Source organism: Schistocerca cancellata, chromosome 1 (genome assembly GCF_023864275.1).
Source record: "Schistocerca cancellata isolate TAMUIC-IGC-003103 chromosome 1, iqSchCanc2.1, whole genome shotgun sequence".
Classification (NCBI taxonomy): domain Eukaryota; kingdom Metazoa; phylum Arthropoda; class Insecta; order Orthoptera; family Acrididae; genus Schistocerca; species Schistocerca cancellata.
In genome coordinates this window covers 1,012,405,405-1,012,432,020 of record NC_064626.1, presented here as the reverse complement: position 1 = coordinate 1,012,432,020, position 26,616 = coordinate 1,012,405,405, and the positions used below count along the sequence as shown (strand labels likewise).

General features: G+C 38.9%; 1 protein-coding gene across 2 annotated transcripts in view; it reads right to left on the bottom strand.

Moving 5' to 3' along the window:
- The window catches only part of LOC126089118 (transmembrane protein 135-like), a 110,393-nt gene extending 88,052 nt beyond the window's left edge, over positions 1 to 22,341 (bottom strand). The window contains exons 1-2 of one of the 2 annotated variants that reach the window (XM_049906886.1): positions 22,026 to 22,341; positions 12,197 to 12,327 (exon numbers count right to left, since the gene is read on the bottom strand). In XM_049906886.1, the coding sequence (XP_049762843.1) occupies positions 12,197 to 12,327; positions 22,026 to 22,172 (278 nt within the window). In that variant the 5' untranslated portion in view covers positions 22,173 to 22,341. Of the gene's footprint in view, positions 1 to 12,196; positions 12,328 to 21,366; positions 21,950 to 22,025 lie in introns of those variants that run through there. The other variant, XM_049906887.1, reaches the window with a different exon arrangement.
- Positions 22,342 to 26,616: the final 4,275 nt, after the last annotated feature.

The following is a 26,616-nucleotide window of genomic DNA, read 5'->3' as shown; positions in this document are numbered from 1 at the left end:
AATCCATTCTGCTCATCCCATGCTACAAAATTTTCAGCCATATTTGTAGTCATTGATGAAGACTCAACAGAGTGTGACATTGGTCCCACTCCTCACCCTCCCTGCCTCCCACCCACCCTGAAATCTTGGCTGTAATATCAGACAGACTTGCAGTGTAGCCCAAGGTCTAGGTTAGATTGGAAGGCTGCATGTTTTAAGGCTGATGATGTGGAAGCGAAAACAGTAGAAAGTATTGATCTTCCAGTTAACAGTCGACATCAGGAACACTTTAAGCGCAGTACTTGAAAATACACACTACAGTTTAGCCTACCTGGTTACTGCAGTATTAAAAAAAATATTGGTCTTGTAAATACAATGTTGGTAAACATTTGGTAAAAGATACGCCATGGACCCATGGATGCATCTTTCATAGTTTATTACGTGTGATATATGTGCATAATCAAACAGTGGAAAATCCAGGATGGAATAGTGACAATATTATGAGAAGGCTGGATTGCTACACACCCTACAGAGGAGACGAGTTGCAGACAGTCACAACAAAAAAGCACAATTGGTCAATGAGACCAGAATGCAAGCTATGGTGCATAATGGGAGGAGCAGTCTGTGAGTGGTTGTCTAAGGAGGAGGCTGGGCAGGGAGGGAGAGGGACAGCAGGGTAGGTGTGGGGGAGTGTATTCCTGCTTTTGGCACCACGCAGGGATGTGGTGGGTATGGGTGCAGTCAGGTTTGAGGAGAGAGGGGAGGGGGAATAGTAAATGAGAGAAGTAGAGAAGGGAAGAAAGACTCATGGTGTGCTGATGGAACAGAAGGTTGTGTAATGCTAGAGTGGGTGCAGGGAAGGGTATGAAACTAAAGGGTGGGTGAAGGAAAGGGACTGGCAAAAGGTTGAGGCCAGGGGGATTACTGGAACGTAGGGTATACTGCAGGGAGAGTTCCCACCAGCGCAATACAAAAAAGCTGCTGTTAGCAGGAAGAATCCAGATGGCACAAGCTGTGAAGCAGTCATTTACGTGAAGCACACTGTGTTGTACACCACGTTCAGCAACTGAGTGTTCTATCTGTCTCGTGGTCAGTTTTTTGAGGCCATTATGCGAATGGGCAGCTTATTGGTTGTCATACCCAAGTAGAAAGCAGCACAGTGGTCACTGCCAGTTTATAGATCACGAGCTCTTTCACTGGTAGCCATGTCTTTGATGGGATAGGTGATGTCTGTGATGGGACTGAAACAGATGGTAGTGGGAGGATGTATGGGACAGGTCCTGCATCTGGGTTTACTGCAGGGAGACAAGGAATTGGGAGCAAAGGTGGTGTAGGGAAGGATGAGGATATTTGATGAAAGGCGGAATACCACTGTGGTATGTGTGAGAAGGGAAGTGGGTAGGATAGTCCTCATTTTAGGACAAGACAGAGATAGTCAAAACCCTGGCAGAGAACGTGATTCAGTTGTTCCAGTCCTGGGTGGTACCGAGTCATGGTGGGAGTGATTCTTTGTGGTAAGATGGTGGGAATGTGGAAGGTGGCAGGTGCCTGGAGGGATAGCACTATAAAGAGATACATTTCTGTACAAGGTAGGGAGGACAATTTTTGTCTGTGAAGGCCTCAGCGAGTCCCTTGGTATATTTCGAGAGGAACTACTCATCACTAAAGATGAGATGACCATCAGGTGTGGCTTCTTAGTATAGAATGGTTGGCAGCTGTCAAAATAGAGGTATAGCTACAGGTTGCAAGGTTTGATATGAATGGAGGTAGAGATGTAACCATCTTTGAGGTGGAGGTCAACATTGAGGATGGTGGTTTGTTGGGTTGAGAACCAGGTGAAATGAATGGGGGAGAAGGTATTGTTCATGTTCTGGAGGAGTCTGTCTAAATTGTGAAGATGAAGATGTCACCAATGAAACTGAACAGGATGAGGTTTAGACATTCTGGGTGGTTGGGAAGGATTCCTCCAGATGGCCCATGAATAGGTTGGCATAGGATGATGCCACGTGGGGTGCTATTTACTATACCACAGTTCTGTTTGTAGGTGATGCCTTCAAAGGTGCAGTAATTGTGAGTGACACTGTGGTTTATCGTGATGATCAGGAAGGAAGCTGTAGGTTTGGAATCTACATCTACATCTGCATCTGCATCCATACTCCGCAAGCCACCTGACGGTGTGTGGTGGAGGGTACCTTGAGTACCTCTATTGGTTCTCCCTTCTATTCCAGTCTCGTATTGTTCATGGAAAGAATGATTGTCGGTATGCCTCTCTGTGGGCTCCAATCTCTCTGATTTTATCCTCATGGTCTCTTCACCAGATATACATAGGATAAAGCAATATACTGCTTGACTCCTCGGTGAAGGTATGTTCTCGAAACTTCAACAAAAGCCCGTACCGAGCTACTGAGCGTCTCTCTTGCAGAGTCTTCCACTGGAGTTCATCTATCATCTCCATAAAGCTTTTGCGTTTACTAAATGATCCTGTAACGAAGCACGCTGATCTCCGTTGGATCTTCTCTATCTCTTCTATCAACCCTATCTGTTAAGGATCCCACATTGGTGAGCAGTATTCAAGCAGTGGGCGAACAAGTGTACTGTAACCTACTTCCTTTGTTTTCGGATTGCATTTCCTTAGAATTCTTCCAATGAATCTCAGTCTGGCATCTGCTTTACCGACGATCAACTTTATATGATCATTCCACTTTAAATCACTCCTAATGCATACTCCCAGATAATTTGTGGAATTAACTGCTTCCAGTTGCTGACCTGCTATATTGTAGCTAAATGATAAGGGATCTTTCTTTCTATGTATTCGCAGCACATTACTCTTGTCTACATTGAGATGCAACTGCCATTCCCTGCACCATGTGTCAATTCGCTGAAGATCCTCCTGCAATTCAGTACAATTTTCCATTGTTACAACCTCACGATATATCACAGCATCATCTGCAAAAAGCCTCAGTGAACTTCCGATGTTATCCACAAGGTCATTTACCGTATTTACTCGAATTTAAGCCACACTCGAATCTAAGCCGCACCTGAAAAATGAGACTCGAAATCGAGGAAAAAAAATTTTCCCGAATCTAAGCCGCACCTGAAATCTGAGAATCGAAATTCAAGGGGAGAGAAAAGTTTTAGGCCGCACTTCCAAATCGGAACAAAGTTGGTCCATTGTAATATGAGACACAATTTAGGTTGAATGAATGACGATACAGCTGTAGTAGTTTGGTTCGAGTCGTAAGCTTAGCAGTTAATCTTTACCAGGTAGCCGTTGTTATGCGTCAGGCGCTCCGTCCGTATTTATACGGGTACCCTTCCTTTTTCACGTGCTTCGTCTGGTTTGAATTGATTGCTTATTTTTCTTTGATCTGACAAGTGCAGTTCTCTTTGTTATAGGTGTTCCCGTCACTCAAAGCTGAAAATGCATTACTGTACTGTGTCATGCATTGTTTGTCGCATTCTGAAAATGAGGGTTTACGGCCTGTCGCCACTCGCGGCATGGCTTGCTTTTGTGCACACTACCGCCGCTTACAATTAAAAAAAAAAAAAAAAAAAACAAAGAGAGGAATCGTCTAATTAGCGAAACAATGGCAAGAGACTGCTATTCGTTGCTACTTACACTGCTGCTTTCTTTGATAATGATCAACAAGAACCAAATAATAGATTGCGTATGATAGAAGATGTTCTGAACGAGAATTTAGCAAAAATTTTTTCCGTTTGAAAATCTTTGCAGACGCCTCTTTAGTACATTACATTATGCACAGAAATTAGAGACATCTTAGATTTAAAAATCTAGTCAATTGCCGTGCTTCATTTCTGACTGTGTCACTATTAGGCATAAGAATAATACGAATATAAACATGACATGGTATGTATATTCTTCCGCGTCTGCTGTTGTCTCACTCTAGTTTCGTAGTTTATTAGGCGGACAGGATTTAAATGAGATAGCAGCAAACATGAAAGAATACATGGCAAAATGTTTATATTCGTATTATTCTTATGATGAAGAGAATACTGTATGTGATTCACAATTCATAAAAGTTCCTATTAGCAACCATTTCTTCTCAAAGTTAGGAAAAAATTCAGAAAGCAGAGTTGGCCATATTGACAAATATCCCAAACAGTCTTGCCAGTCGGATTTTCGTAGTACATTGAAATGCTGCTACGTTCGATGAGGAACAATACGGAATTTGTATTTACTTCGTTGGATAATGTATGAAAATGCAGTGGTCGAAACTCGGGGCGGAGGAAAAAAAGCTCGTCTTCCACCTTTTTTTTTATTTATTTACTGACGCAGAGGTTTTGGTGCCAGTATTTGTCTTTGTGCCTGCGAAGCATGCCTGCGTAGCGCTACATATATTCGACGACAGAAGTTAGTTGTGGCGGCACCTACCAACATTTTTCAGAACTTCCGCTTACTTTGCACTCGATTCTAAGCCGCAGGCGGTTTTTTGGATTACAAAAACCGGAAAAAAAGTGCGGCTTAGATTCAAGTAAATACGGTACCTATGTATATTGTGAATAGCAACGGTTCTACAACACTCCCCTGCAGCACACATGAAATCACTCTTACTTCGGAAGACCTCTCCATTGAGTATAACATGCTGCGTTCTGTTATCTAGGAACTCTTCAATCCAATCACACAATATGCTCTTACTTTGTTCATTAAACAACTGTGGGGAATTGTATCGGACACCTTGCGGAAGTCAAGAAACACGGCATCTACCTGGGAAGCCGTGTCTATGGCCCTCTGAGTCTCGTGGACGAATAGCGCGAGCTGGGTTTCACACAATCGTCTTTTTCGAAACCCATGCCGATTCCTACGTAGCAGATTTCTAGTCTCCAGAAAAGTTATTATACTCTAACACAATACATGTTCCAAAATTCTACAACTGATCGACGTTAGAGATATAGGTCTATAGTTCTGCACATCTGTTCGACATACCTTCTTGAAAACGGGGATGACCTGTGCCCTTTTCCAATCCTCTGGAACGCTACGCTCTTCTAGAGATCTACGGTACACCGCTGCATGAAGGGGGCAAGTTCCTTCGCATACTCTGTGTAATATCGAACTGGTATCCCATCAGTTCCAGCGGCCTTTCCTCTTTTGAGCAATTTTAATTGTTTCTCTATCCCTCTGTCGTCTATTTCGATATCTACCATTTTGTCATCTGTGCAACAATCTAGAGAAGGAACTACAATTCAGTCTTCCTCTGTGGAACAGCTTTGGAAAAAGACATTTAGTATTTCGGCCTTTAGTCTGTCATCCTCTGTTTCAGTACCATTTTGATCACCGAGTGTCTGGACATTTTGTTTTGATCCACCTACCACTTTGACATAAGACCAAAATTTCTTAGGATTTTCTGCCAAGTCAGTACATAGAACTTTACTTTCGAATTCATTGAACGCCTCTCGCATAGCCTTCCTCACACTACATTTCGCTTCGCGTAATTTTTGTTTGTCTGCAAGGCTTTGGCTATATTTATGTTTGCTGTGAAGTTCCCTTTCCTTCCACAGCAGTTTTCTAACTCTGTTGTTGTACCACGGTGGATTTTTTCCATATCTTACGAGCTTGTTTGGCACATACTCATCTAATGCATATTGTACGATGGTTTTGAACTTTGTCCACTGATCCTCGACACTATCTGTACTTGACACAAAACTTTTGTGTTGAGCCATCAAGTACTCTGAAATCTGCTTTTTGTCACTTTTGCTAAACAGAAAAATCTTCCTACCTTTTTTAATATTTATATTTACGACTGAAATTGTCAATGCAGTAACCGCTTTATGATCGCTGATTCCCTGTTCTGCGCTAACTGTTTCAAACAGTTCGGGTCTGTTTGTCACCAGAAGGTCTAATATGTTATCGCCACGAGTCAGTTCTCTGTAACTGCTCAAGGTAGTTTTCAGATAAAGCACTTAAAAAAATTTCACTGGATTCTTTGTCTCTTCCACCCGTTATAAACGCTTGAGTCTCCCAGTCTATATTAGGCAAATTAAAATCTCCACCCAGAACTATAACATGGTGGGGAAATCTACTCTAAATATTTTCCAAATTTTCCTTCAGGTGCTCTGCCACAACAGCTGCTGAACCAGGGGGCCTATAGAGACATCCAATTACCATGTTTGAACCTGCTTTAACCGTGACCTTCACCCAAATTATTTCACATTTCAGATCTCCGTCAATTTCCTTCGATATTATTGCACTTTTTATCGCTATAAACATGCCTCCCCCTTCACTGTCCAGCCTGTCTCTGCGGTATACATTCCAATATGAGTTTAGAATTTCATTACTGTTTACATCTGGTTTCAGCCAACTTTCTGTCCCTAGTACTATGTGGACATTGTGACCGTTTATTAATGAGAGCAGTTCTGGAACCTTTCTATAGGCGCTCCTGCAGTTTACTATTACCACATTAATATTGTTATTCCCTGTTGTGTTTTGCCTACTACTAACTTGCCACATCTCAGGAGGCGTCTTGTCGGGCCTAGGGAGGGAATTCTCTAATCTAAAAAACCCACATGTGCACTCCACACGTACTCCGTTACCCTTGTAGCCGCTTCCTGCATGTAGTGCACACCTGACCTATTCAGGGGGACCCTACATTTCTCCACCCGATAGCGGCAGAAGAAGTGACAAGTAAGAAAAATACAGTTAATACTTAAATTAACGTAGCTCGCTGCACAGCAGATGTGAAGCAGGCGGCAGTTACTATGACACTGACACATCAGTTGGGCATTAGGAAAGGTACTGGTCAATAGCAGCAAGGCCATGGGCATTGGGGATGTTATGGTAGAAGGAATTTGCCCCAGCGATGGAAAGGGGGTGGAGGTGATCCTTTGTGGCCATATGGTAGAAATGTAGAAGGTGGCAGGCAACTGGAGAAACAAAACATGGGAAATGTGTCTGCATAAAGCTGGGAGGGCAATTTCGGTATATGAATGACAGTGAGACCTTGGGTATATTTGCAGAAGGATTGCTCACACTACAGAAGCAACTGCCATGGATGGCTAGACTGTATGAGACCTCTTGTGTCTTCTAGATGTGAATGAATTGCAGGCACATTCTGTAAAGTTGTTATTGGGATAACTGAGATTTCTCAGTCATGTGATTTGCAACAAATACATGATTTCTTGCCCACCCCTACATCACGGTTCTCAGCCAAGCTGATGTCACTGTTCCCCATCCACCATCTCCATAGTGCTGTCCTGAGCAACTGTGGAATAAGGACTGCAATATCTTCTACGGTGCAGGTCATATGTAACAGCAGCAAATAATACATAAATAAAAGTTCGTATAAACACAATTCAGTCCAATTCTCAAACTTTCATTTTGCCCGTGATGTCTGTTGGAACACCTTCACAATAGGTCTAGCAACTGTAATTTATTCTCATGACAACAATCATAGCCAATTTAACATGATTTAGTTCATTTGCAGACATTTAATTCTGGATTAACATTCTTTCTATTTCATCTAAATTTCACCATACTGTTCTAAAGCTGATTAAAAGATTTTACTCAGTATTCTAATGAGTGAACAGTAAGTCACTTTCTCATTTGCAATAAACTTGGCAAATCATTATAGTGTCTCATAACCAAATAAGATATTGACTCGTTTTCAGTATTACGTATTGTTTTCTTTGAAAGACAACGTTTATGCCTTTCAATGTTATCTTTACTTAAAATGCAGCATAACTATTTATATCCTGCGTCCTTACATGTATGACAATTTTTGTTGCAAATTGCTCAAATACAACAATAGTTTGTAAGATCAGGGTGTATACGTGGATGAGGAAAAAAAATTACCGGATTTTCCCCGAATTTTCCGGTTAAAATACACTTTCTCCCGGATGAAAATACCCTTTTTCCTTGTTATGTAACAGTATACTTTTCCTCGGAATTGTAAAACTTATCAATCCTTTCAATGGTTGTGGTTTCATACACCAGCATAGAATTTCCCGGCACTCAGGGAAAATTGTCTGATGTGCAGCAACATGTACACTGCATATTTCCTTATTACGGAAGTATAAATTCGAATTCCACCAAACACCGCATGTTACTTTCCGAAGGATTGAAATCAAGATTGCAATGCGCTTTTGTAAGCCAGTCGTAGCTCATGTCAAGCGATCTCGGCAGCCGATGACAGCGGATATTCATAGCACAGGACACGTGATGTAGTTAGTCAATAGCAACATCACTGTTAAGTAGTGAGAACACACAAATAGGAAAAAAATAATGGTTTAAATTAATATACATAGTGTTGCTACAAGAAAAGAAAAGCTTTCACGTATAATATTGGTCTCTAAGATTAATAAGCTGCAAAAGAAGCTAAGCTTTCACACATAATTTTGATCGTTTTTGCGCGTGTTACACTTTAAGATACGTCACCCAAATGTGCCAGTAAAATTTTTAACAATGACATAAATGTCTGATCTTCTGGGCTCAAAAATATTCTAAACGGTTGTCCTCAAAGATTTGATTTTTGAATGAGAGTCAAACGCTCTGTGATTTAAGAAATTCATCGGACATTCGCGCACAGAGTTCATCTTGTGTAAAAGGAAATTTACTTTACTTGAATGTAATGATTTTCAAGCAACAAATCGGAATATTTTCCTGTGACCTGTTAGAAATTGATTCGTTTCAGCAGTTGCGCCAGATAACAGGCGTCACCGCGCTTGCGCAGCCACGATGACGCAGGAAGCCCATACATTTGTATGTGTAAAACATTAAAAGACCTTACATTATGTCATAAAAGAAACAAGACATTAAAGGATACTCCAAGAGCATGGGAATTTTGTGAACCATACTAAAATGCATAATTCGGCTTAAAGTGCACATTCGTATGTCCAGATTCAGATGTGAATTTTCTTGGAGTACCAGTAGCATATTATCTCATGTTTGGTTCTTTATTATGGCATAATCCCATACATGCTAGAAGATGAAAACGTGAACTTGAAATGCAGCGAACAGTTGAAACTAGCCAATAGTGTGGAATTAAACACTTCGTTTCAAATAAATTGACTGTCTCAGCAGAAAAGAATAATAAAAGTCAAATTTCTTTAACAAACCATAAAAATAACTTCATTGTTCTGCAACAAAGCGATTAACACTTCACTGTCAGAAAGGTGGGAAAAAAAATAAAATCTGAAACTAATAAAATATTTTAGCCTTCCATTATTGTGTGAATGTATTTTAATTCACTTTATAGCTCCGGGCCACAGAAATCCATTCTGTTTTCATTTGACGTGAGAGCAATAAACGAAGAGGAAACAGCAAACTCACTAAACGTAAACACGGGTCACATGGAGACTACCACCTCCCCACTACAACTCAAGACTGCTCTGTGCATCAGGTCCGGATCTACGATATTTCCGAACCGCGACAATATTAGATAGTGGCGCTCCCCCTACCTTGAGCGTTTGAGGCAGGACGCCAAAAATTAAAAAAAAAAAAAAAAAAAAAATCGACTTTTAAAACATATCTTCATTTTGTAGCGCACGTCTTTCTGAAGAGTCTGATACATAAAACATGTTCAAGAGAACGTAAGACATGTTATTTGGTCTGTGTGCCAAAGTGCAGTGCCACGCCTCTTAACACAGTATTCTTCCATCGCACGTCTCTGTATTTCGCTCTGTGGAATTCAAACGTGTAATATTTTGTAATGGGTGCCATCAAACCATATTCAGGCCAGTGGAAATTAAAATGTCCTGTGGTGCCTCTCCTGCTCCCAGTCAGCCGGTCTGACATCCTGCCCCTCTTTAAAAAATCTCTCAGTTAATACTGGATGGGATTATTTGTAACTGGCAGAACAAGAACTCTTCAGAAAATTTTTAGTCTTTACTGCCTATTAGCTAATAACTTGCTGTTTTGTGTGACATAATACACTATGCATGCATTCAAAAATCAACTTACAATTCATTCAGAAATCAGCTTAGAATTTGATAAAAAAATGTTCAAAAACCAACAGGGATGTGCTCAAAATCACACGAGTAATCGATTTTTTTAAAATCTCATTTTGTTCTTTTTCGTTCATTGCAACTGCTCGGGGCGGGGGCAGCTAACCCTCTGACCGAATAGCTACCGTGCCGGCTACAATGTAAGAGAAGAAAGCTGTGCATTAATCTGAACAGATCAACGTGCGCTGGATGCTAGGCGCTTTGTGAAACAAGGTCTTTTTTCTTCAATAATATGAATTTGGCGCCCCGCCCCCCCTCCCCCTGAATCTGTAGATACCCCGGTTTCTCCCCGCCCCCTAGTTCCGGGCCTGCTGCGCATCTGGCAGCTTCGGCGCACCAGTAAAATTTTTCCGGATAGCATATGGCTGCTTGCTGCTATTACTTATATAGCTAACTGCCACATTTCTGTAGCCAGAAGCGAGAGAAGATACTACTCATATGCGACTCAACTGCACATGCACATAAGCTCGCTTGCAACCGCTCAATCTAATCTAATATAACTGTTGTGATGTCATGCCCATCGGAGACAATTTGTTGTTATGAAACATTGCATAATCTTCCTAAAGCATTTGACACATTTTGCTGTTGGCAGATGCTTGTACGAGCACTATGTTTTGTTCTTGTATATGATGCATTTCCTTTCCAACTTAAATTTTATTTTCGTCCCCCCCCGCCCCCTCCGGTTCGTGTTTTATTGCTGCAGTATTATTCTGCAGTAGCGAGATACAGTAATATTCTTTCTCAGAGTATTGGTTCTTACCAGTCGAAGTTACAAAAATTAAACTGAAAACTAAAACAATGAAAAATTCCTGGAATTCTAAAAAATTCCCGGGTTTTTCCTGGTTTTCTCCTGGATGGAAAAATTCACGGGTTATTCCCGGATCTCCCAGTTGTCACTGGTTGTATACACCCTGAATATTGTAGTTCCACAAAACTGTCAAATTTTAAACAGAGAAATAAATTGTTATAGTGAGTAGTTTCTCGTGTACCTCTTGCACTAGTGTCGCACGTGTCACATGTCTCATGATTGCTTTAGCGAGGCTGATACTGAATTGAGCACTTTGGCATATCAGGAAATATCGAGCCTGTTTGAATGCGAGTATCATCTGAGTGGATGTTCCAGCAGTTCATAAAGAAGATGCTTAATACTGGAAGCTGTCAAAACACTTTTTGTGAGTGAGCACATTGCATTACTGAAAAATGACCTTTTGCTTCTGTAAGTCAGATGCTTCCTCATAAGTTACGTGTGATTTGTGATCAAGACATCACAAAAATAATTTCCAGTTAAAGATTTAACTTTCAACAAACACTAGTAATTAAATCCCTGCTCCACACCCAAATCACTGATTTCATTTAAGAAACTATTACTTTATTTGGTACAGACCATTCTGACTCTGTTCACTGTTTCAATTGCTCTCTGGATTTTGATCTCTAATGATGAATTTAAAGTCTCACCTACAGTAACAATGCAGCTCACAAAATCAATTTCATTCTTGTGAGAACAATCCAGTGATCAAATACTTTCATTTGGCGCAGTGATAATACAGTGGACTCGTATTTGAGAGAATAACAGTTCAAATGATAGTCTGGCTGTCAAGATTTACATTTTCTGTGGTTTCACTAAACTGCTTCAGGCAAATGCTGGGATGGTTCCTTTGAAACGGCATAGCTGATTTCTTTCCTGAATTCAAGCTTATTCTCTGTCTCTAATGACCTAACTGTTTGTGGAATGTTGAAACCCAATCTGCCTTACTTCTTTCCTTTTTCAATTTTTTGACACACTAATCCACTGGTCCTCCATTACCACGTCATGTACCTTTCCAAGAATTTTTTATGATCTTGCTTTCCCAAAAACCTTTCGGCTTTTCCCTGTCATGACCGATATGGCCACATTTTAATTCAGTAACCATTTTTATTAGTAGAAAACGGAGGAGCAGTTTCATAAACATACATATAACTAACAAGAAGTTTCATTTGAAGCAACCAACTATAATAAAGAGCTTTACACCACACAGAGCTCCATCACTGTTGCAGACATATATAATTCTGCTACTTTTGACAGATGTATATAACAAGTACTACTATTCACAATGACCAACAATTTTAGGTCAATGGTTATAAAATATGTACCAATAAATGATGAAAGTAAACAGTATAATACGGCTGTGAGGCATGACTGCAGCCCAAATCTTTTCAGGCTACTCTCACTAGACACATTTCTCAGCAAATAAATTTGTAGTACTTGGCATTTCATACTCACCTAAGCAGACATAGGAATAAAGAATAACTAAATGCATGGCATGCAAGGAATGATGTGGACTGAATTATTCTTAGAAGTGTTCCTCGAAGGTCTTTCTGAGAGGGTATCTTGCCTCTCATAAGCAAAGCAAGCTGTAATTCAAAATTTTAGTATTTCAGTACATTTTATATAAAAAGTAATTAACACATACATAAGCTATTGTATAAAGAATTTATACAAATATGAAAATACTATGAAGTTTCTAAAAAATAGTAATACAAGTGCATATAAAATTAAACATGGCAAATCAGTAATCTTCACTGTTATACTTTGTGATGTCATTCTGTAACAAATCTGTTCGTTAAGTCAGCTAGACACTAACAAATTTGTAAGAAACATTCGAGGCCATGTTTGGTCTATAAACTTTTCTAAAATACAGGAGCTGGACAAAAACATGGAAACCACAGTGAGAAATGCATGCTTAAAAGTAAATACAGATGTTAGCCAAGCCTACAGGTTATGCTGTTGCATTTCACCATGAAAGGCATTTTTGTAATCTCTTCAAAATTTTGCCTGTGCCAGCCATGGTCATTACAGTGTTCTGGGAAGTTGAGCTTGCATTATGTCAGAGCTAAGTGAATTCAAACGTGGGACAATTGTTGGTCCTCATTTGGTGGGTCCTTCCATAACCAGAAGTCCAGTAGTGAGCTCATTATGTTGGAGCTATTGAATTCAAACACGGGAAAATCGTAGGTGCTCATATGATGGATGCTTCCATAACCAAGTGAGCCTAAGTATTTGGTGTTTCAACAGGTATTATATTCAAGACTTATACCACATACAGAGAAAGTGAAAAAACATCATCCACTGTACTGATCAAACTGACAGGTCACTACACTAACAATACATTTTTGCATTGATTTGACATCTTCCTTGGGAGAGCCTTGTAAGGACCCAAAAAATTGCAGCAGTACACAAAAATGTGTTGGACAAGCATTCTATAGACAGCTTTGTTTGTATGTGCACTGAACTTTCCCAGAACTTTCCACGTTAATTGTCACTGGTCATTCATCTTTCCTACAACTGACCTTATTTTCTCATTCAATTTCTTGTTTTGTAATGTTACTCACAGATATTTATTCGAAGTGACTGAGTCAAGGAACACATCATTAATACTGTATTCAAACATAAGCAGAAGGTTTCTCCTACTCACTTGCAATGATCTACATTTATTCACATTTAAAGGTTGCTGCCAATGAAATGAAATGGCATGTGGCAGGGGTAGACTGGTCGCTTGGTGCAAGTCTTGGGATGACGCCACTTCGGTGACTTGCATGTCGATGAGGATGAGATGATGATGATAACACAACACCCAGTCCCTGAGCGGAGAAAGTTTCCCACCCAGATGGGAATCGAACCTGGGCCCCTTAGAATGGCAATCTGTCGTGCTAATGCTGCCATTCATAAGTGCATACAGAAATCTTGATCAAGTCATCCTGAAGTTCCCTGCAGTTGATCAATAATGACACTTTACCGTAACAAGTAGTGCCATCAGTAATGTCTCAGAAATAGACCCACTCTACTCAATAGGTATTTGATGTGTATGAAGAATGGGAGCAATTTTATCAGACTTTTATGGGCATCGCCTGACATGAACACACAGACAAGAAACTGAGCATGTTCGCCCAGCTAACAAATTGGCTTTCTCTACTAATATAGACACAAACAATTGTCTCGATACTGAAGCTATATTCAAGTGAAGGATTGTGTTGACTGCACTGGATGAGATGAGCAAGAAAGACAGAGTGGGGTAGACAGGATAAGACACACATTGAGAGGGAAATTAGGAAATGCAGATATGAATACAGCACCATAGAAAGCTCACCCACGTTGAGGCACTTTTCGTAGCATGTGGCATATAGTGAAGTATGATTCTGGATTTCAGGGGAGTGATGAGAGCACAACAAGATATGCAGAGGAAGCTCACTGCGAGAATGACATCGATGTAGATTCACCAACCTTTAAGACTGAACTGATGGATCATGTTGCACAACGGATCATAATGATGTATTGTAAATCAATTTGCAAATATGGCTACATGCTGAACATTCCTGAGGTGCTTCTTTTATTTTTATTTTTTTATTAGTAATTCCTATTCACCACCTTTTACACATTACAATAATAGAAATTCTTCTACAGAATAGAAAGAGTTATCAAGGGCAAACTGTTTCTGTTTGTCTTCAAATTTTCCTTTGCTGTCTGGCATTTTACGTCGCTGGGTAAATGATCAAAAATTTTAGTTACAGCAATGTGCTAAAGACAACCTTTGTGTGTAACAATGGATATCATTCTTCCTTCTGTCACTGTAATTACGTATATCATTGCTCCTTTTGAACTGTAGTGGATTATTTACAACAAACTTCATGAGGGAATAAATATACTGCGAAGCAGTAGTCAGAAACAGATGACTACAAGAAGATTACTCTGACAGCATGTTTTTGAACAATGAAGGCATTCTTTCTTAAAGATGAGTTATCCCAGAATGTTATTCCATATAACATTATTGAATGAAAACATGAAAAATATGTTAACTTGCTGATTTCTGTCTTCCCAATATCTGAAATGATTCTAACTGCCTCCCATGGTGCAAACGATGCAGATTTTGCCTCAATAGAGGAAGAATTAAATACCCTGAATCAGGCAAGTACAGAGGTAGGTGTCAGTCCAGTTAAGAAACCGTAGTCAGCGAAGTCAAGTCATTAGCTCTATGCATCAAGAAAGTGCAGAGAAACTAGTAAAGCTATGAATGAATATACTACAGCAAAACTGACCACTCTCTTCCAAGCAGAAATTCCATTTTCAGAAGAAAATGAAGCAAAGCACTCTTGCGAGGAATTTTTCACAAATATCAATTCAGTTGTTGAATACTGTGCATCCTACAGTGAGAAGGTGCAAGTTTTAACTATTATTCCAGAGACATTTTCAAAGAAAACAATTTTTAGCCACGTTCCATCAGTATCAAAGTGGTCATCAGCTCAAGTTCGAATAGTGCAGTCATATTTATCTGGAAGATAAATGGGACTGTTCTCACCAGAGTTCCAACAAAAAAAGACACTATAACTGTAACAGTTGAAGGTCAAAAAGTTGTGAAAGTGAAGAGGTACATGACTCGCAGTATTAAAGAAACTTTTGCAATTTATAAGAGCAACTATACAACTTCACACATTGAAAGATCAAAATTTTATGCACTATGACCTAAGTGGGTAGTTCCACACCCACCTAGAGATGTTCGTTTATGTTTGTACTGCGCAAATTTTGAACTTTATGTAGTAACTTTGAAGACTTTACTGGAGCACATGACATATGACACCTTGGTTGGGCATGTGAAATCATTAGTAGTCTGTGACATAAAGCAAGAGACCTGTTTGTTTCAAGAATGTGGTGACTCCCCTGGAAAGGGAGGACTGTCTTTACAGGCACCTGGCTTGAAAGACGTAGCAGATAACTCTGCAGAAATTATATATGTGACATGGGAGGAAAATAAACTAATTAAGAAAACTGTTGCTTTTGACAGTTTCATTGATGAACTTGGTAAATTGTCAGAGAAAGCAGTAACACACCAGCATCTGAAGAAATTGCAACAACAATACATCGCAGAAGTGAAAGGGTGTGTAGAGGCTGGAGAATTATGTTTAGTGCATCACTGTGATTTTGCTGAGAACTGGTCTGTAATTCTCCCACCAGAAGTACAAGGATATCATTGGAGTAATGACCAGGTTTCAATTTTTACAGGAGTGACATATTTTCAAAACACGACCACAAGTGTTGCTCTTGTAAGTGATGACACAGGACATGACTCAGCACATGCTTTGCTAGCAATGCGCAAAATTCTTCAACTGCAAACAGGGACAGAGAAGATCATCATTATTTCTGATGGTGCTCCTAGTAATTTTAAAAATCGTTACCAGCTGTTTGAATTGAGTAAGTCACTTGTGCCAACCGGCTGGGTATACAGTGCTACTAGTCACGGGAAGGGGCCTTATGATGGTGTAGGAGGCCAGCTGAAGCATCATGCTAGGTACAAAAGATAATCTTTCCAGACCAATACAGCTGCGAATCAGAATGCTGAGGCTTTTACGAGATTAGTGAAATTTTTCATATTTTTTGTCCAAAGAGGAAATCAAAGAATTCCGTGAGCAGAAAAAAGAACAATCCAAACAAATGACTCCTGTGAAAGGAATTCAAAAGACACACTTTTGGACTCAAAGTGATGGGCAAACTCATATTGCACGCACTTTAAAGAGGAAGACAGAAGAAATTTCGTTCATTCAGCCAACACCTCAGGATAATATTCAGAATCACAACCTCAGAAGGGGGATGTTTGTGACGTGTGTGTACGACAGTGACTGGTGGATTGCAGAAATGATAGACACCAGAAACTGTAGCAAACTTTATGCTGCAACATGGACCAGCTGTTGGAGATAGGTTTCCAGCTGAAGGGCAGCAACAATGCCATCAGTGCTCACATCCTGTTCACGATGTTTTGAAGACTGTAGGTGCTCCAGTTCCTGTTGGTTCAACAAGAAAGAATCACTCTACATCAAAGGAAGATACTCAAGCAGTGGAACACATTCTTATTTCATTGACTGGCTAATTTCAATATAAAACAGAGTGCACAGAAGTTGTATAAACTGAAACCTTTAAGTCTTTGGACCTTTCACATACATTTTGGAACCATTTAAAATGCTTGAAAAATGAGTCTCTTACTCATCTTTCAAAACTAAAATTATGTTAAATAAGACCAGGTTTTGATTCTTATGAGCCTGTTATGTGATAATGAGGTAATAATGTATGTATGTATACCAAAATTTTCAATTGTTTATAAAACCTGTTCAACCTAAAAGTGGAAGCTCTCATTTTCAGAGAATGTAGGACTATATGGTACTAATCAACAGGAAAAAAAATCAAAATTTTATGGATTGGCATTTTTGGAAAACAGAAAAATTTCCATAAATTACAAAAAAGTTCAGAAAGCTATTGTAAAAGAAACTTTGACAGATAAGTGCAAATGGACGATTTCTTTGTAATCATACTGCAATTATCTTTCAAATAAAAGAAAATCCCAATAAAATAACTAGAACTGTTCCAAAGACATTGCATTTTAAATTTTTTCCAAAATTCGCATCTTCAAAATGGTATGTGCAGCGTCATCTTTGGAGGGCTGTATCTCGGAGCAGAAATTTTGTTTGGAGAAAACAAAAAAATGTGTGTTCCTTACTTAGTCCTTCACTTTAACATATGCAAAATTCAATAACATCCAAGACTATGTAGGTAAGATTTTTTTCCTAGCCTGCCTGAATTGATATTGACTATGCCCAGTACTTCATATACAACTTCGCTACATTTTTCCCTTGCCACTCTTATATGAAATAATAGTGTGTCAAGCATATGACAAATACCCTTTCTTTCTTACTGGTGGATGAATGAAGGTATTATGCATTTATAAAATGCTGAGGAACTCAATGACAAAAGTACTGAAGATAAAGTTTTTTGCAAACATTATTTACTTTCTACACAAAGTATGCTATTTCTTCCCACTCTTTCTTTTATCTTATGGATGTCAACATTCACCAAATTTCCACAGGGCTTACCGAAATCTGTTTTAAACAGATAATACCACAGCTAGTTTATATATATGTTTAACATATCGATGGAAATTAGATGCTAATTCAAAAGCACCCCATTCTTACATCATTTGACAGTCAGGTTCCTACAAATGGTTGAAAATCAACATGAAAACAAATTATCGGTTCTGTATCATAAGTTCTCAGCACACACACTGAACACTGAAATTTTTATCCTAATATAATATACATTAGTGACTTGCCACTCTATATTCATGAAGATACAAAGCTAGTTCTTTTTGCTGATGATACAAGTACAGTAATCACACCCAACAGACAAGAATCAGCTGAGGAATTTCTAAATAATTTCTTTCAGAAAATTATTACGTGGTTCTCTGCAAATGGACTCACTAAATTTTGACAAAACACATTTTATTCAATTCTGTACAGGGTCATTCTATGTCAAACCAATTGTTCTACATGATTTGAACCATGACCTCTCAGATTCCTAAATTTGAAATTTCAGATTTTTCTGACCTTTGGTTTTTGAGTTTCAAGGGTTTAAAAATAAAAAATAAAAGTTTTTGATCAATCGATGATTGTTTTAAAATGCCGTAGCTCAAAAACTATACAACCTAGAGAGCTCAAACTTGCACTATTGTTTTCCTCTATCTGATATGTAACATGACTATGCTACCTAAATCTGAAAATTTTAAACTATTCCAAAAAAACATTTTTTTAAATTTCCAAAATATGTACCCTCGGACTTTTTTTTATAAAAATTATATGTGTTGTCCAGTCTGACTGACTACATGCATGCAAAATTTCAAGATGGGATCTCAATGGGTTCTTGTATAAAATAATATTTTACTACCGCAATACACACTAGTGAGGTATCCCAATCTGAGACATCATGGTTCAGACTGTTAGTTGATTTGAGATGGAATGACCCTACAGTAAATAGCATAACACCATTGATAAATATAGGCTATGAACAGCAGTCTGTTGCTAAGGCAGAATATTCAAAATTTCTGGGTGTGTGCATTGATGAGTAATTGAATTGGCAGAAACATCAATGATCTGCTGAAACGGTTAGGTTCAGCTACTTATGCTATTAGGGTTATTGCACATTTTGGTGTAAAACATATCACTAAATTAGCCTACTACGCCTATTTTCATTCACTCGTTCATATGGCATCATATTTTGGGGCAATTCGTCATTAAGAGAGAAAGTATTCATTGCACAAAAGCATGTAATGAGAATAATAGCTGGAGCCCACCCACGATCACCTTGCAGACATTTATTTAAGGAACTTGGGCTATCCACGATACCTTTGCAATACATATATTCACTTATGGAATTTGTTACTAATAACCCATCCCAATTCAAAAATAAGTGCATACATACAACACTAGAAGAAAGGACGATCTTCACTATTCCGGATTAACTCTCACTCTGGCAGAGAAAGGGGTGAATTATGCTGCCACAAAAATCTTTGATCATTTGCCAAACAGCTTTAAAAGTGTGACAGATAGCTAACCAACATTTAAAAGCAAATTAAAAGAATTTCTGAATGACAACGCCTACTCAATAGATAAATTTTAAGATATGAAGTAGTAACCATAAAAAAATTAAAAATAATATATTAATTGCTCATTTTGTGTAAAGAAAACTTATGTTAAAGTGACACATTCCACATCTTTACGAAACGCCTTATTCATCATCTACGAAACAGGTATTAATGAAGGTATGTATGTATGTATTTATGTATGTTCAGATCTTGCTTTTCTTTATTTAGTTTTCTTTGGGATTAACTATTCTGGATTTATTACTTTGTAGATGGATTGTAACTGAAATACTGCATTTTATCACCTCACACTAGGTGTCAGAAAAATGTGATCATTTGCGATTCATCTGTTATATAGAATGAGAAACTGTGACACTAATTTCATGCACATTTTTTGTTTTCCAAGTACATCTAAAAATGGATTGACCAACAGTTTTGATGATAAGTAATTCTTCCGCTATCAATCGACATGTTAAGCATTCCCTCCCAGAATATTCATATGATTTTGCATTAATCTGCACTTGAAAGGACAACCACCCTGCAGGTCATCAACTAATAACTGCTACCCTTGAAAGAAATATCTTGTACTGCCCACATAAGTCAAGTGCAAGAACCAGTCTGCATGAACTTTTCATTATTAAACATTCCCAAAGCAGTCTTTCAGCTTTAAGAAAAACTTTACTAACACACAACACTGCTTCATTAATCAACAGTGATGGATGATACACAATGAAGTACAACAACAACAAATTCCCTTTAGTCTTCAAGGGTTACTTTGAACTGTAGCAAAAAATAACTGTTGCTCGACAATGTACCAAGGATTTAGTGCCCACAAACAAATAACACCACTCTGGCTAACATATAAAATATGGTAATGCCATAAACAAATACTAGTATACTCTCTGTAAAACACGATGGCATTATCAATCTAATGCATTTAAATTTCAGTTTCGTCAAATTATTTGATTTGGCATGTTACATCCTCATTTTTTAGCATGATGATAATCCACTGCACTGGCTATCATAACTTGTGTCAGGATATGCTTTTAATTTGCCTATTTCATCTACGCACAGTGTTGGCTGTGCATCCATTCTCCAAATGTACAGTATAACCAGTTAAAAGGATATTTTTGGGTCTGAGTCCACTACTGATCTACGCACAGTGTTGGCTGTGCATCCATTCTCCAAATGTACAGTATAACCAGTTAAAAGGATATTTTTGGGTCTGAGTCCACTACTGTTGGTAGGCCTAAAACACTGTTAAAACAGTTTGGTGGAAGAACTTTACAATAAACAACATGACACCAAGCATTTCGTGGATAGCTGTCAGATAACATGGCCTACCACGTATATCAGTTAAAAAAACATGTAGGCCTATAGCCACAGTCTTCATAATCCCTAGTTATTTGTACTCATATCTGCAATATACGCATCTTCTAATCCTTTCATGAGAATTTAAACAGCACTGACATCTGATTGAAACTGCTGGCTTCATCCACTAGTACATACACACAACAGTAAACCATGTGAAATGAAGTGCATTCCAAAAGTGAGTCAACCGTATGTACTTAAACAAAGCATATTCAGTATGAAATGCATACACATCAAACAGTTAACATAGAAACAAAATGCTTGGGGGTTAGACCACATCATTTCTGAATCTTGGATTTTGAAGGATGACACCACTGACATGACAGCAACTGTTTTTTGCAAAATAGTTATTTCTGGCCCAGTTTATTGAAACCAAACAGATAGAAAACATATATCAAGCTATTACATAAGGAAAGACAAATACTGCTGAACAGCTGTGCTTTAAGCTTTACAAAACCCTATTAGGCATCACTTATGCTATTTAATATTACGTGAACTGGCACAAATCAAAATTCCTGCATAACAAGAACAGCTTCTGTGAGAGCTTAATACATGGAAAGAGAAAAACAAATCACATTACGCGAAAATCATTTTTATCTACAGATTAATTTTGCAGACTAGTACTCACCAAATATACACTTGAATAAAGTGGAAATGCCCCTTGTAGTATTATAAAGCCAAAATCAACAGATGCTGTGGTGCAAGAACTAGTGTAACAATGGGTATACTCTCTACACGTTTGTTCAATAACAACTGGCTTGCTGAACAGTGCCATTACAAGGAACGGAATGCTTTCTTGCCGTTAGCAGCAGCGAAGAAGTTATGAGCAACTTTTCTTATCGAAGAACCATAAACCCCAACGTTCAGAACAACGTCTGTGTAGGCACATGTAAATAGATAAGCACTACTAAACACAATGACCCATTTTATGTTGATTTACTTCCCGTACTTCGTCACGGTGCAGTTCCTTCCATCTTCTCGATTCCTGTACATTGTGCGTATCAACTCAATTCTACGACATACTTAAATAGTGTCACAGGTTTCCTTTTATTAAACGGTGAAGGGAAATCTGGGCTGTTATGCGGTATGTTTACATAAGCATCCTGTCCAAACTTGGGCACAACAGTACTGCAATATGCATTGTTTCTTAACTGTCGTCTTAATTACTTGCGCTCACAGGTTGCAGTTTAGAAATGACAATGAAAATTAACTTGGCATGTGTCTGATAACTTGTACAAAGGTTCAGGTTATACTGACACAAATGTCACTCTGCGCCTCCCAACTTACCATATACACAGTTACGTAAATTCGGAAGGACTCCTGGAAAGTTGTACATCCCGAACTAGTTGCAGCGTCGCTGCAAGATTTTGTCCACGGGTGTACATACTCCAAGCAAGTGTGAGGCACTGTTTGAAATTTACTGAATGCAACCATCGCTCACGACTACGTTATGATAGTCATTTGTGACTGCCTCTCACGACTAGCCTATAGTTGCCAGTCACTGAACTGTCATCACAACATGTACCTTGTTACAACAGTCACTGAGATAACAATATGCATACATAAACAGAGACGTTGTTACCGTTGCCAACGTAACAGCGTCATAGTCAGCACGACTGCCTACTGTTTACACTCTGATAAACCTATAATTCAAAATTGGTAGCTCCTTCGTGTTACTATAGAATAAAAACAACACGTATCGCTAAACCGAATACTTCGAGTGCAATTCTCAATACGCCGTGTCTGCAAATTTTTCCCTAAAATACTTTCAACCAAGTAATGCTTTGAAAAATGTGACGTGAGCGAAGCTGAAACGAAATTCTTTTAATGTCACTTTAATATCTGGAAAAAACATAACCATTCTCGAACAAAACTATTTATGTATACCAGATCCAAATAGTACGGTAGCATCGGTATCAAGTGAAGCCGAATCCATGAAAGCAAACACATTACTTCCACTTCAAGTTACTATGTTTCGGTATTAATCTAGGGTGGCTGTGTTAAGTCAGTGCTTGATTTGTGACGGTACTCCGCCGTTACTGCTGACGAAAAAAACGCATTAAAATAACCTTTTTAAAGATTTATAAATTTTAAAAAAATGTACCCTCGCAGTAGTTCGCACTACCAGAATCTCTTTCCTTAACAATTCAACCACGGGCAATAGTTAACTTATAATGCCCATGTGCTCTGAAAACGTTTCTTGCAAAAAGCACAGCAAATACATTCGTAGGAAAAGGAAAGAAAAGTAGGGTGTAGTGCCCTGTCGATGGCGAGGTCCTTCAAGTGCATAACCATTACAGAACAGTAAACACATGCACAGAGCCTTCTAATGCACAGCTCGCATTAGGTTGAGAGATAAAGCTCACGGTTTGACCGCTCACGCAGAGATGACACGGCACAACCGACTCGCGAGTTGATATGTGACAACAGCGCTCCAGTATCTCTCGCTAAGTAGAACTCTATGGAACCTCTTAGAGATACCACGGACTAACATAATACTCTCAGCTCCCAACCTGATTATTTCTAGAAACATAGCCTAGAAAATTTGGACTATGTACCAAACGATGCAGCTGACTGACTTATATAAACCAAAATAATGAGGTATCTCAAAAAATGAAAAAAATGTTATGTCTTAAAAGGGGAAGCGGAGCGGAAGACAGTTACCACAGTAACTGGCCGTATTTCACTGTACTTGAACTCATTATTTCCGGACTATTTGCATGCACAACACAAAGTAATTTAGCTAGTTTACTATTATACCTTGTGCTTTCATGTTCAGCTCACGATATGCCTATACTGTCATGTCAGTTCACCTTCAGTAATCATCCTTAAACTGGTCCGTCAAATCTTTCTGCGAATCTGCAGTTTTATTTTTTCCGTTGTTCTAGTGGAAATATGGAATTTTCTGGGTGATCTTCTGTACGCCACAACCCAGATACAATATCTCAGTGACCTCATAATCACAAATCAGTCACTCTAGTACACTGTCTTATCTTACGCCAGTACAAAACTATGAAACATATTTATTGGCAACAGCATGACCTACAATGGGTACGAGTTCCAGAGCATAGGAGTCTGGTTTCTGTCTTCATTCTTCGCTCGTCTCTTTTCTTGTCCCGTAAATGGTGTCAATTTCTACAGTGACAGCAAGTTGCTGTTTGTGCGACGAACGCACATAGATAACTCTCCACTGGCGATAGTGGGAGCTACCAGTGGCGGCTGCTGTGTAAGAGCACACGAACACCCTAAATTTCGAAATCTCGCAGATTTACTGGTTATATTTCTTTGAATGGTGTTAAACGTAACATACGTGCTGAAATCTGAAAGATGCAGCACTTAAGCGCTACTGCTCCTCCAGACTCGGGAAGCTTGGCATCAGCGTCGCAAGCACACCTTCAGTTGTGCACGTTTTAAGGGGCTTTGCGTGTGCACAACTCGCGTGACGTAATTGCCTTATGGGCCAAATACATGTTGTTATTGTTGTTGTTGTGGTCTTCAGTCCTGAGACTGGTTTGATACAGCTCTACATGCTACTCTATTCTGTGCAAGCTTCTTCATCTTCCAGTACTTACTGCAACCTACATCCTTCTGAATCTGCTTAGTGTATTCATTCCCTCTACAATTTTTACCCTCCACACTGCCCTCCAATGCTAAATTTGTGATCCCCTGATGCCTCAGAACATGTCCTACCAACCGGTACCTTCTTCTTGTCAAGTTGTGCCACAAACTCCTCCCCAATTCTATGCAATACCTCCTCATTAGTTATATGATCTACACATCTAATCTTCAGCATTCTTCTGTAGTACCACGTTACGAAAGCTTCTATTCTCTTCTTGTCCAAACTATTTATCGTCCATGTTTCACTTCCATACATGGCTACACTCCATACAAATACTGTCAGAAATGACTTCCTGTTACTTAAATCTATACCCAATTTAAACAAATTTCTCTTCTTCAGAAACGCTTTCCTTGCCATTGCCAATCTACATTTCATATCCTCTCTACTTCGACTATCATCAGTTATTTTGCTCCCCAAATAGCAAAACTCCTTTACTACTTTAAGTGTCTCATTTCCTAATCTAGTCCCCTCAGTATCACCCGACTTAATTCGACTACATTCCATTACCCTCGTTTTGCTTTTGTTGATGTTCATCTTATATCCTCCTCTCAAGACACTGTCCATTACGTTCAGCTGATCTTCCAGGTCCTTTGCTGTCTCTGACAGAATTACAATGTCATCGGCGAACCTTAAAGTTTTTATTTTTCTCCATAAATTTTAATTCCAACCCCGGACTTTTCTTTTGTTTCCTTTACTGCTTGCTCAATGTACAAATTGAATAACATCAGGGATAAGCTACAATCCTGTCTCACTCCCTTCCCAACCACTGCTTCCCTTTCATGCCCCTCGACTCTTATAACTGCCATCTGGTTTCTGTACAAATTGTAAATAGCCTTTCGCTCCCTGTATTTTACTCCTGACACCTTTAGAATTTGAAAGAGAGTATTCCAGTCAACATTGCCAAAAGCTTTCTCTATGTCTACAAATGCTAGAAACGTAGGTTTGCCCTTCCTTAATCTATTTTCTAAGTGAAGTCGCAGGGTCAGTATTGCCTCATGTGTTCCAACATTTCTACAGAATTCAAACTGATCATCCCCGAGGTCGGCTTCTACCAGTCTTTCCATTCATCTGTAAAGAATTCATGTTAGTGTTTTGCAGCCGTGACTTATTAAACTGATAGTTCGGTAATTTTCACATCTGTCAACACCTGCTTTCTTTGATATTGGAATTATTATATTCTCCTGAAGTCTGAGGGTATTTCACCTGTCTCATACATCTTGCTCACCAGATGGTATATTTTTCTTAGGCCTGGCTCTCCCAAGGCTGTCAGTAGTTCTAATGTAATGTTGTCTACTCCTGGGGCCTTGTTTCGACTTAGGTCTTTCAGTGCTCTGTTACACTCTTCATGCAGTATCATATCTCCTATTTCATCTTCATCTAGATTCTCTTCCATTTCTATAAAATTGTCCTCAAGAAAATCGCCCTTGTATAGACCCTCTATATACTCCTTCCACCCTTCTGCTTTCCCTTCTTTGCTTAGAACCGGGTTTCCATCTGAGCTCTTGATATTCATGCAAGTGATTCTCTTTTCACCAAAGGTCTCTTTAATTTCCCTGTAGGCAGTATCTACCTTATCCCTAGTGATATGTGCCTCTACATCCTTACATTTGTCCTCTTGCCATCCCTGCTTACCCATTTTGCACTTCCTGTCGACCTCATTTTTGAGACGTTTGTATTCCTTTTTGCCTGCTTCATTTACTGCATTTTTATATTTTTCTCCTTTCATCAATTAAATTCAATATTTCTTCTGTTACCCAAAGATTTCTATTAGCCCTCGTCTTTTTACCTACTCGATCCTCTGCTACCTTCACTATTTCGTCTCTCAAAGCTACCCATTCTTCTTCTACTTTATTTCTTTCCCCCTTTCTTGTCAATCGTTCCCTAACGCTCTCCCTGAAGCTCTCTACAACCTCTTTAGTATCTACAGTTCATAACCAATAGATTGTGGTCAGAGTCCACATCTGCCCCTAGAAATGTCTTACAATTTAAAACCTGATTCCGAAATCTCTGTCTTACCATTATATACACTTCCTGAAACCTTCCAGGATCTCCAGGCCTCTTCCATGTATACAGCCTTCTTTCATGATTTTTGAACCAAGTGTTAGCTATGATTAAGTTATGCTCTGTGCAAAATTCTACCAGGCGGCTTCCTCTTTCATTTCTTCCCCCCAATCCATATTCACCTACTACGTTTCCTTCTCTCTCTTTTCCTACTATAGAATTCCATTCACCCATGACTATTAAATTTTCGTATCCCTT